This window comes from Argentina anserina, chromosome 3 (assembly GCF_933775445.1).
Source record: "Argentina anserina chromosome 3, drPotAnse1.1, whole genome shotgun sequence".
NCBI lineage: Eukaryota > Viridiplantae > Streptophyta > Magnoliopsida > Rosales > Rosaceae > Argentina > Argentina anserina.
Genome location: NC_065874.1, coordinates 13,728,415 through 13,741,321, shown reverse-complemented (window position 1 = coordinate 13,741,321; position 12,907 = coordinate 13,728,415). Strand labels below are relative to the sequence as shown.

General features: G+C 37.5%; 1 protein-coding gene and 1 non-coding gene across 2 annotated transcripts; both read right to left on the bottom strand.

Moving 5' to 3' along the window:
- Positions 1-282: 282 nt before the first annotated feature.
- LOC126788379 (21.7 kDa class VI heat shock protein) lies at positions 283-1,936 on the bottom strand. The gene is made up of 2 exons (XM_050514368.1): positions 1,476-1,936; positions 283-801 (listed from the first exon to the last, which is right to left on the bottom strand). Exons 1-2 carry the CDS (start codon positions 1,786-1,788, stop codon positions 524-526), a joined length of 591 nt encoding a protein of 196 aa, XP_050370325.1. The 5' UTR covers positions 1,789-1,936; the 3' UTR covers positions 283-523.
- Positions 319-391, bottom strand: TRNAA-AGC (transfer RNA alanine (anticodon AGC)). Its single transcript has one exon. It is a non-coding gene; the product is annotated as a tRNA-Ala (tRNA).
- Positions 1,937-12,907: the final 10,971 nt, after the last annotated feature.

Here is a 12,907-nt window from a genome sequence, read left to right as displayed (position 1 = left end):
TGAAGAAAATGTGAATTTAATGAGTTTATGGCTAGAAATGACGAAAATAATCTTAAAATATTATCAAAATTGATAGAAGTACCAAAATGGCTTACAAATGAGAACTTCAGGTACCAAATTGTCCATTTTCATACATCAGGTACCAAATTGTCTAAGTAGTCATACTTTAAGTACCAGAGGAGGAATTAACCCCAAAATTAATAACAATAAATGGTTCGATGTATACTTGGGGTTTGGGGTTTGATAGAACGACAAGCCGTATAAGTTAAACAAGAAAGGAGAAGGGAGAAAAATACAAAATAAAAAAGAGCTGCAAAATGGAGATGCGGGGTATCGATCCCCGTACCTCTCGCATGCTAAGCGAGCGCTCTACCATCTGAGCTACATCCCCGTTGATATTGCGTTTGCCCATATTATTTAATTATACATAATATTCAGTAGTTACAAAATCAACACAATTACATTACAGCAGTGTCAAGATAATAATTAAAAGGCAAAATGATTCATTCTTTCATCACATATCTTATGCAGTTGCGTTCTGATTATTATCAGAATCCAAGGGGTTCTTGATCTTGTGAAGTTTGATTTCCAACATCTGGTCATTTGTCACATATGCCTCTATCTTTCTCCAATCTGCATCTTGTGGGAGCTCAAGCCTCCTTACATACCCATATTCCCACCACTGCTCACTTCTCCAATCTCTTGTAGTGTTTGTCTTGGGCTGCTGCTGTTTCCACTGCCCGCTAATCTCCAAAACCTTCCCATTTTCAGCATACACTTGAACACTGTTTTTCCCTCCTCCTGTTTCACCAAAATCAACAGTCTAGTGTTAATCAATAAACTAGCTTCATGAACATTGTCTCTAGTTTGAACTATTTTAATCTGCCTTACCCTTCAACTCTCGAATAGTGTTTAACTAATGTAAAAGTTCATAGCTATATAATTTAGTAAGTTGAGAGCTAGTAAGTCTTTGACCAAATAGTCAAAAATCAACCACCTTAGTAAAAGTTATTAAACTTTGCCAAGATATGATTTAAACAAACAGAAATATCCCTGACAGAAATATTTTGAAATAATTTTTGAGTAATAAACCGGTGCATGTATCTATCCATGATCATCAAACTTTGGTTTTACTTCTTCAAAAAATGATAATACTTTTGATTACAGTAATAAAACTAGATTGTTTAGGCCAATCAATTTACATAAAATAAAAGCTTGAAAAATAAATAAATATACAAGAAACCCCTCCCCCTTGTCTTACTTGTGAATTAAGGAATTATGTCTAGCTAGACTGTCCTTACGTTTGTAATAATTTGTATGGTTGAAACCTGCAGCCTGCCAACAATTTGCATGATTTATAACAACATACTATAGGAAGTCTCCTTGGTTGGTATGGTTAATTATCGTTGAAACAAATATAAAAATATTAGAGAATAAAAGTACTACTAGCTTGGTAATTGATCTTGATCGATTACCTGGTAGTTCTGCTTTGAGAACATAATCCTGATCTGTCTGAAACCAATCAATAGTGCTTTGGCCAGAGCTTCTTAGACTAGACAATAAGATATCTGACTCAAACTCCCACAGTGGAAAGGCATCAGATGGATCAAAGAATTTCCCAAACAAAAGAGGACTGAAAAATGATCCACCACCAAACACCTTGTGCACTATTGGACTACCTTGTGACATTAACTTCTTGAACACTTCTTCTCTCAATAGAACACACCATTTCTGTGGAGTTTGATCATCTGTAAAAATTTCAAGCTTCTTGTGAGTGGTGGTAGTCATGGAAGACTTTGGAGATGAATTGAGCTGAAATTCTGAGTCTATGGTGGAGAGGTTTCGAGAGGTTGTGGCTTCTTAAAGTGGGAAAGAAGAGAAGACCTTATAAAAAAGTAGAGGACAAATTCCATGGGCGTATTGGAAGGATGTAAAGTTTATTGGGATGGGAATATTTCTTTTCTAGCTACATCTTGCTTGATAGGTAAGAAGAAATTACATCTGGAAAGCAACCCAAGGCTGAGTCTGTATTATGGAAAATGTGGCAAAATCCTATCCCATTCAAACTTGAGAGTTGAGACTGATTGATTGATAATTGTTGCTTATGCAGAATCCATTGAAATCTCATAACTACCACGCTTACTGTTCATAAAAGAAATCTCATCAATACAATACGTGTTTGGAAATTAAAAATAATAATAATAATAATGAATCTGGATTCTGGACCATCAATACAAGAATCTTTTGAACAAGCTAAATCATGCATTCATATTTTATTGCAGTCCGTTGGAAGCAAGAGACTATTGGTCTTACAAGGCAGAGGCTTTTTCCATTGATGGTCTTTCCTCTTTTCTTTTTTGATTTTCCCTAATAACATAAAAGTCTGGTAATTTGATGAACTTAAACTGTTATTTATTCATTGTTTTTCTGCTTCTAGACTGCTTGCCATTACGTGTGTCTGGTCATTAGGGTGTGTAAGTTCATCTCTTAACTTTTCAAGTATCTAGCATTAGGTTAGGTATGGGAATACAAACATTCTTTGATCTAAACACTTTGGTAATTATCAGCAATGGCTAAAAACATTGTTTTGTCTTTTGAAAACTACTGACAGATTATTTGGAGACATTGATCATTGGTTTCATACATAGATTCCAACCTCTTAAGTATTTCATCTCTGATTGGCAGTTTCATGTACCATATGAAAACCTTTGAGATTTTAGATCCTCAACTGAGTTTATCAGACGGTATAGAATATGAATAATATATTCTGCAATGCAGATTACCCCTTTCTCAGCTGTTAGGCTAATAACAATTGCAGTAAATGAGTCTTTTACCTCATAGAGACAAATATCTTACCCCAATATGATCTTCAAAAAAGGTTGTGGGAAAGGAATACTTGTCACATACCTTAGGGTGTGGGTGTTGCAGACCAAAATAAAAGTTCATAATGTGAATATCTCTTTGTCACGCACTGCACCGCCTCCGCACTTTGTGTGCAATTTTTTAAGTTTCTTGTGCAGGCTAGGCTAATATGGGGTGTTGCCGTGTTGGCATATGCGGAGAGTTGGCTTTTTCCTAAAGTAGGATTAGTATCTGCATGATTGATGCTAAATTTCCAACTAAGGAATTTGTGGAGTTTGGATAGTGGGTCACAACCAGAAAGGGTTTCTTTTTCCTCATTCAAAAATATGCTTTTTTTTTTTGGTCTGAAAAAAAAATGCTTTCGAACATAAGTAATTTGCGAGAGTAGTTTTTCTTTTGGTGCTTACAAAACATATAATATATGTTAAGTATTGTTAATTTGTATATTCTTGGATTTCTTCCAATGAGGTTTGGGTTGTCCCCCCCCTACAGCATCTCCCACAACTCTATCCTCTAAAACTCAAATAACTATTATAAAGAAAAAATATCAATTATATTAGAAAAATATAATAGAGAAAGTGAGAAGAGAGAGAAATAAAATCTCTAGATTTTTAGATTTTTCAAAATATGTATAATTTTGAAAATAATTTATAATTTCTTAGAAAAAAATTCACTCTCCATCCTAAAAAATAATCCAAAAAAAAGAATGATTTATCACTCATTCTTTGATCTTAGTATAAATTATGACATTATGAGATTCAATTTGATTTTTATTTAATTATATACATTTGCATTTAATTTTATACAATACAATAGAGAAGTTATTGAAGTCGAGGCATTTTTTTATAGAAATTTGGTGTTTTCATCCTCTATAATAGAGAATTTTTAAAAAAAATAATAATAGAAAATTTTAAGAGAAACTGATAGAAATGTTCTTACTAAATATTCTTCTCATTAAGTCAGTTCTTTGTTGGGTTCATTCTAAGGGGTTACCTAATCATCAATGAAAATTTGATTAATTCTAAGAGATACCGTATAGGGCTCGTCAATGGGCCGAGTCGGGTATTTTCAAAAATACGAATATTCAAGCTTGTCCACCTAAAGCAGGCATTGCGGGCTTTTGCGGGCCTGGCCGGGACAGGCCTTGCAGACTTGTATTAGAAAAACAATATAATACTCTAATTTAAGGGTTTGAAACAATAAAAGAATTATTATAAAACATTCTAAAAAAATCACAAATAAATTCTAGTTTCAAAATATTGTTGATCAACACCAATAGATGTGATCAATATATATATTTAGAGACACTGTAAAAATTTCATCCGTTTTGAACATGGTTTGATCGTCTGTACCTACGGTCAACCAAAAAAGAGGCGTTTTCACATAATAAAACCTCATTAACCGGGGCTTTACCAAATGGGTTTCCCCGTTGCGACCACGCACGATCGGTGACAAAAATTAGGTGATTCAAATTTGTAAACAGTTTTCCGCATTCGCATCTTGCTAATGGGTCCTCCTTATGGCATATTAGTGTTGTTTTTGGTTTACCGGAAATTCTGACGGTCAAATGAGATCCGAATTGGATAAAATTTAAAATGATCACTAAATATATATATATATATATATATACATATATATATATATATACTAATCACATCAGATGTTGTCAATCGATTCCGAGACGTTTCATTCATATAGTCGCTTCATAATGTGGTAGTTTTATCATAAACCTAATATAAAGGTTATGATACATTAGTGGACACTTCGACGATCGACAACTCTAGTTTGAAATATGCTTGATCGATACCAGTAGATGTGATCGGTATATATATTTAGGGAACCCGTAAACATTTCGTCCGTTTTGGACATGGTTTGACAGTTCGTACCAACGGTCAACTAAAAAATAGGCGTTTTGACATATTGAAACTCTATTGACCACGGCTTTGCCAAATAGATTTCTTCCGTGCGACCGCGCACGATAGTTAAAAAAAATTAGGTGATTTTCAGATATGCAAACGGCTTTCGGCGTTCGCATATTTGTAATAGGTCATCTTTTATGGCATATTAGTGGTGTTTTTGATTTACCGAACATTCCGACGGTCAAACGAGGTCCGAATTGGATGAAATTTTTATAGGGTCATTAAATATATATACCGATCACATCGGCAGGTGTCGATCGATCCCAAGAAATTTCATTCATATAGTCGCTTCATAATGCGATAGTTTTATTCTAAACGTTATATAAAGGTTATGATATATTAGATGACACTTAAGCGATCACCAACTCTAATTTGAAATATGGTCGATCTACACTAACAAATATGATCGGTATATATATTTAGGAACCCCGTAAACATTTCATCAGTTTTGGACATTGTTTGACCGTTCGTACCTACGGTCAGCCAAAAAAGAGGTGTTTTGACATATTGAAACCGCATTAACCGGGGCTTTGCTAAATAGGTTTCCTATGTGTGACCGTGCACGATAGGTAACAAAAAAATAAGTGATTTTAGATATGAAAATGGCTTTCGGCGTTCGAATCTTTGTAATGTGTCATTCCTTAGGACATATTAGTGGTGTTTTCGGTTTACCGGAAATTCTGACGGTCAAACGAGATCCAATTGGATGAAATTTTTACAGGATCACTAAATATATATACTGATAAGATTAACTAGTGTCGATCGATCCTGAGGAGTTTTCTTCATATAGTCGCTTCATAATGCGATAGTTTTATTATAAACCTAATATAAAGGTTATGATACATTAGTAGACATTTCGGCGATCAATAACTAAAGTTCAAAATATGGTTGATCGACACCAGCAGATGTGATTAGTATATATATTTAGGGAACCCGTTAAAATTTCGTCCATTTTGGATATTGTTTGACCGTCCGTACCTACGGTTAACAAAAAAAAGGCGTTTTGACATATTAAAATCCTCATTGATCGGGGCTTTGCCAAATGGGTTTCCTTGGTGCGACCGCACACAATCGGTGACAAAAATTAGGTGATTTCAGATATGCAAACGGCTTTCGGTGTTCGCATTTTGGTAATGAGTTTTCCCTTATGACATATTAGTGTTGTTTTCGGTTTACCAGAAATTCCGACGGGTAAACGAGGTCGGAATTAGATGAATTTTTTATAAGGTCACTAAATATATATACCGATCATATCGACTGGTGTTGATCGATCCCGAGAAGTTTCATTCATATAATTGCTTCATAATGCGATAGTTTTATTCTAAACCTAATAAAATATGTATGTTTTTCCAGGAGAATTACTATTCTACCATTGTGTGTCTTGGCCTAATAGGTTTCCTGTTAGGACATAGATTAGCATCTCCATAATAGATTAGGACTCCGAATCCTACGGGATTGTGGTTTTGTAATGCCTATATATAGGCCCCCATATCATTCAATAATACACAATTATTTCATCATGAAACACGTTATTACGCACTTTGCCCTAAAACCCTGAACTTTTAGAGCCCTAGAATTTGTTTTCTCTCCACCGTCGGTCGCCTTCATCTCCAACCTCCGACATCTTCCCGTCGGCGCTCCCCGTCGGTCGCCGCTCCTACTCGCCGCCGCTGCAGACCCCCTGCAGCCACCGCCACCTCCTGCCCTGCAACCTTTGCGACCCCCCCTGCTGCCCCTGCAACCCCTGCAGCCCTGCATGCAACCCTTGCACGCAGCCTCCGCAAACCCGCAGGGTCTCCTCCGCATTCGCTCCGCAAAAATATCTTTTTGCCCCGCAAGTCCCCGCATCAAAGCATTCAAAATTGCTTCCCCCGCATATTCAAGCAAGAAACGCGAACTTCATAAGCAAAGTCTTCGCTCAAGAGAAGCTGCTTCAGTCTTCTACAAACCTTCAAAGGTAAAATTTTCATAAACGTTCCCGCTTTTGAACATATATATATATATATATATACAGTCCTTATCCATAGTGAAGTTCCAATTTTGGCACACTTTTCAGTCAATTTTTTTCACCATAAGCGATTCAATATTTAGGTATGTTATTCAAGATCATCTCTATAAAGTTTTATCTAATTTGATAATGATTTGAGCTTTCAAAATTGAGATTTACACGAACAGTTCACGTTGAACAGTTTTAATTCATTTATTGATTTAATCTAATTTTAATACCTTAACGATGTCCGAATTAGATGAAATTTTGTATAGATGATCTTGAATAGCATACCTAAATATTGAATTACTTATGTTGAAAAAATTTGACCGAAAAGTTTGCCAAAATTGGAACTTCACTCTGGATAGAGACTGTATATATATATATATATATAAATTATCGGGCGCTATTAGCCTTCTTTATGTCTCTTTTCCGGCCTTCTTATAACGCCGATGAGACCAAAGAGGGATATGATTCCCCTCTTGGTCGACGTTTTTCGTGTGACGGCCCTAGGAGAGTCACGTTATTATTTAAAGGAAAGAAATCGATTGCGTGTGGTTGTCTGAGTACACCGATGTTTTGGGTGCGATCATGAGAATCGCTGATATGCATCAATTATTTTGTGACCATATACATCACAACCCTTCTAATTCCGGTTATATACTTGAATAGTTTAATTATTCGAAACCTATACAACCCTCGTTTCTTATGGATGTGTCGCCATCACGACTGTTATTTGAATGTTTGAGTTTTCTTAAACTCTTGTCTATAAACGATAATCTCAAGGTCTACGTACTCATTTATTTGAGTTGATTCATTACTCTGATGCAACACTATTTGCTGACAAAATATCCCAAAAATAACACATTCTATGGGACACACTTAAAGTGATTCAATAAACGTCTATGGCGTTGTATTACCAGAGTTGACTTGAACCATGCTCCACATCCGAGAAACACATGCCATTTTTGGCACCTGTATCTATTTCTTGAGGAAATTTTGGAGATGGAAACGTAACATTCTTCCATTCTCAAGTAAGCACATTTTTTAGCCTCAGGCTACGGCTTCGCCCGATCCGATATGCAAGATTTTGTTGCTACGAACTTTTGATTAGTCAATCTATTTTGACTATGTTTTCTGCTTACTATTTTTCAAGTATGACGTTGGCATTGCCATGATTCTTGCTTGACTTTAGTTTAAGTCGTCTATTGGAATTAGAAGCTTATTTGTGTTGTATTAAATATTGGCATATTTAATAAAATTTCTCGTATTCCTTAGATGAGCTCGTGAGAATTTTATTTGCCTTAAACCTAGCATGAATGGTCAACGTTTGCAACTCACGTGGTTTTTAATATGGCCGCTTTTGGGTTACATAGGACCCCAATAGCACTACATTGTGATTTTGTACCTTAAAATTTGGAAAACGGACCTCGGGACGTCAAAATTGACATCATTTTTCCCTGTTATTGTTCCGGCGTTTCCGGAATATTTTTCGACGTTTTAGCCGCCTTCCAGCCACTTGCCGGAATTTCTGACGACACCATCCGGTTCCTGCCGGCGCCCCCTGTTGGACAGCAGCCTCGGCCTCCTTGTCGGCTAGCTCTGACTATCGTCGGCCGGTTTTCTGGCAATCAGCACTACCGGTTCCGGTGAGTTTTCGACGATTTTTTCGTCGTTTCTCGTCATTTTTTCTGACATATTTCCCGCAGTTTTTACTGCCACGCTTTCCAGTCCAAATTTCACCCGATTTTAAGTTATTTTGACATGGTTTTCCGGTTAATTTTCCTGTTTTTCTCCAAGTCGTTTCATAGCTCAAACGATTTTATTATTATTATTGACCACCCACACCAAATGGATGGTTTTCCACCCTAATTGTTTGGTATTCAACTGCTCCAATACCATGTTTTTCCAACTCTTAAGTTGAAGAATCTAGTTCTATTGCCATGTGATACACTCGATGAGATTGCACATTTGTTTCAATCCCCCCTCTTACAATATCATACGGCGTATTGTCTAGAGAAGTTCACCGCGTCGTTGACTCTCTTAATTTTATTTTGAGCATGTCCCGCCGTGAAATCGAGTGTCTTGCTAATTGCGTAACCACCCACACTGTCCTACGGCGCAGGTAGTTGTTTTACGGATCTCGTGTGGAGATTGTGTTCTATATCTTCGTGCATTGCTAAGTTTTCAAATGCCCTACATGCCAATGATGAATTTTCATCTTGATATTTGTGTTAAGAATGGAGAGGAATAAATCTGTCAGATTTCATTGACAATAGCTTTTTCAAACTTAGACAGTAGCTTTGTTAGCCTGTGGACATAGCTTTGCTTGCCTACAACAGTAGCTTTATGTAACTTAAGATTCTTTGAATCATGGGTTCGGTTTTGCTGTCTCCTCAGTTTTGACATGATCATTGTTTTGGTCATTTTGAACGAGATATGATGATTCGAGTTCTTTGAAATTCACATGATCATCTATTTTTCATGTTCACGAAGCGATTGGAGGATCACCTCACCCGTGCTTCACACGGTGAGGTCGAGCCTGCCCCTCTCGGCGGCTCCATGGCATTCAGGCCGTCGGCGGCGGCATCCCCTCCTTCACAGGAGCTTGTGATGCCTCTTATGTTTTCTAATGCCTCCATGGCAATCTCTGATGCCCATTGCTCATTTTGCAAAGCTTGTTATCTTGCTAGATTTCAAGGAAGTCCTTATTTGCTAAGGCTCTAACTGAGAACATTCCATTCTTACAAAGTATTTAAGGTGACATTAGTAGACCCTATCCAACCGAATGCGGCATTTTTCGGTATTTTTATGGTATAGGTTAAGAGCATCGACGCGTTGGTCACACGTCGCTTTGCTTTCCACAAGGAACGATGCATTTGCTAAGTTTTTAGTTATGATCATCATACTAAGGGCTCACTACCCTTCCCATTCTCTCAAATCTATTTGATTGGATACCGTTGGAGAGTTCACTTCCACGACTTTGATGATTTCGTTTTGCATATCTACTGGGATCGTCGTTGAACATATTATTCCTCATGTTCATTTATTGCACTATCCAGCAGAGCTCAGACTTGGTTATGGCTATTAACCTACCGATTTTTGCATGGAGATATGTAATAATGTTGCATGTAGCGACACTTATTCGTTTTAGACTCACAATTTACCAAGCGTTTAGTGCGTACCAGATGGTTACTCGATACGATCCCAACAATCTTTTCATTAAACGCCTATTTGGTTAAAGTTGTTTATGTGCCTCTATTGTAGTTATCTCAATGGGTCTACTTGAAACGATTAAGTATTCTGGTTGGTTATGATTAATGAAGCACCAACACTTGTTCGCTATTTCGAATCTACAACCGTTGATCTCTATCCTGCGATATTAGCAGCAATCACTTTGGTGAGACATACTTCATGTCGTTATGGGGAGATATGGAATGCTCTCATTCCGGTTTTAACGCCAGGAATTGACGTGGTGTGGCACTATGTCTCATTAAGATCCCGCACTACTCAAAGTGAGCAAATGTGCAACGCATTATCTACTTAGATGAGGGGGAGACCATTACTCAGAAAGTCAAAGATTCGATGCTCTTTACCGATATTGCGAAAGTGACGAGATCGCACATAAATGCTGTGATGTGCCAGTAAGGTTGGAACTCTCAAAATATGGGAGAATTTCATATGACATGGTCCTAGCACTATTGGCACCATCCCTGACAATGGGAAGGAAGCCGACGATGGCACCATTGTACGCTGTGGTGTTGTCGGCGCCCGTGGTATTGCACCGCAAAATAAGGGCGGCAAACGCAAAGATTGACTAATAAGGGTCATAGCTTTGGTTTTGGCTTCTACCTAGATGAGGGGGAGACCATTATTCTCTGGAATCAAAACCAGAAAGAAGCGAAATGCGTAGGCACAAGTATTTCGCCCATCATCAAGAGATATTCTCTAAACATGTGTATCAACTAAGTTTATATGGGACGCTACAGACTCATTTTGTTGATGTTAGAGAAGAATATAAATATCTCAATTGATCGTATACAGTGCGCGCGTGTGTTTAATGGATTGATCTCCCATGATTGATGATGTATTCGCTTATGCTCTTATTCCGTTGTAAAACATCAACGATGAGCAACTTGACCAAAGTGGAAAGAATCAATACAGACTGAACTAGACTTGTTATGTTGGTCGTTGTTCGTAAGTGTAATGAGAAAGGTGAAGTCATGCGATATATGCAGGACTTATGGCGCAAAGATTGTCTCATTATCCTAGTATTGACTACGATGAGTTAATTTCTCTCGTTATGGACATAATTGCTTTCCGCTACTTGATCAGTAGTAGTGTCCATGAAAACTAATTTGCAGCATATGATAATGGTCATAAAATATCTGTAAAGGGATCTTGACGCAGATATGAGAGTGCCCGAGGGACTTTAAATGCCTCCAGACCACTGAGAGCTTATGTAATCAGATTGCGATGTTCGAGAGAACGTAGTACAATTGGTTGCAAGAACTCATACACATATGTGTTCATATGAAAGCTAATTATTGATTCTCTATTCCGTCTAAGTATAGATGATGAAGAGATTCAATGAGCTATACATTCATATATGTAAGTGTTGTTGGGACACTATTGCTTTCATTATGATGTGATTAACTATGCGCCTATGCATCGTCATTGGACTTGCATTGCTCATTTGACATGAGTTTAGTTCTACACTTAATGAACCAACACAAATCCTATCCACACCAACGCCGCCAGCAGCTCCAGCAACATCAACGTATGCCTTAGTGTAGCAGTCGACACTGGTAGCGTAAATGATACATATGGTTCCGCTTCGGACCAAAATCAGTCATTCATTGGTCCATTCCCCCATTCTTTTTGCGAAAGACACATTGAATGTGACAAATCAGAATCTGTCCAGTTTCGTAGGTCAACTTCAACGAGACCTACAAGACAGCTCGCTCAATGAATTATGGTGAAATTGGTACCATTGGAAAGGTCTATTCAAGGACACCAACCATTTATTCATAGCTATCATATTGTGTGAGTTATGGCCGTTTTAGCAAAGTATGACAGTTTTGTCCGGAAATTTGTAAGTCAGTCAACTTCGACAGAGAACTGTGAACTGCTCTGATCGGATTAGGTTGTGAACTTTATGTCATTGGAAATCCACGGGTGTCTACTTTCCAGAACATTTTACGGTTCGCTGATACATATTTTGAGGAAGAAGTTATGGCCGTTTAAGTTAGTGAAGGTCATTCTACCCGAGAATCTGATTTTCATTGCAAACTCTTATTTTGAGTTGTTATGCAATCTTGTTTCCTAAGAGCTAAGTTTGGCTAAGTATAGCATGTATGATTTAAGGATGTGTGGCTAGATTAATGATTAATCATTAGCCCAAGACTACGTTTGAGAAGCATGTAATGAACGTTGTATACGTTGTTCTTTGTACTCCATGATTATGACACTAATCAGGGGGAGTTGTTTCGTAGACTTCAGGGGGAGTCTACCTCACATGATGCTATCAAATGTAGACGGTGTGTTGTGCTATTTTTCCCTCGATCAAGCTTTTGTTTTTACCCAAGAGGTTTTAATTTTGCTTGGCAAGATTTTTACCGAGGCAACGATGTGTGCACCATGCAACCTAGGCATGCGACACAATGGGGAGTGTTCCGGGAGAATTACTATTATACCCTTGTGTGTGTCTTAGCCTAATAGGTTTCCTGTTAGGAGATAGATTAGCATCTCCGTAATAGATTAGGACTCCGAATCTTACGGGATTGTGATTTTGTAATGCCTATATATAGGCCCCCATATCATTTAATAATACATAATTATTTCATCCTGAAACATATGTATAATATTTTATTACTTGACGGGCTTTTACGGGCCGGGACTTGCGGACTTTTGGCGGGCCAAACTCACGGACTGGGTTTCACATCTCTAATCTAAACCCGGCCCTCTACCCATAAAACCAGCCCTCTACCCACGAAAGCGGGCTTTCTCGCGAGTCATGCCGCATTCGGTGGATAAATAAAAGTCACAATGATGAGATCAGCACATCAAACATTCACACATTCAACAGTGATATAAATTAATGTGGAAAATTACCAAATTGGTTTGATGAATATTCTTT

What these genes read in the sequence shown, in the direction of transcription:
- LOC126788379 (XM_050514368.1), bottom strand. Translation starts at nt 1,788, where the DNA reads ATGACTACCACCACTCACAAGAAGCTTGAAATTTTTACAGATGATCAA. An exon ending in TCTCAAAGCAGAACTACCAG is followed by an intron (nt 802 to 1,475) that starts GTAATCGATCAA and finishes TTGGTGAAACAG; the next exon opens with GAGGAGGGAAAAACAGTGTT.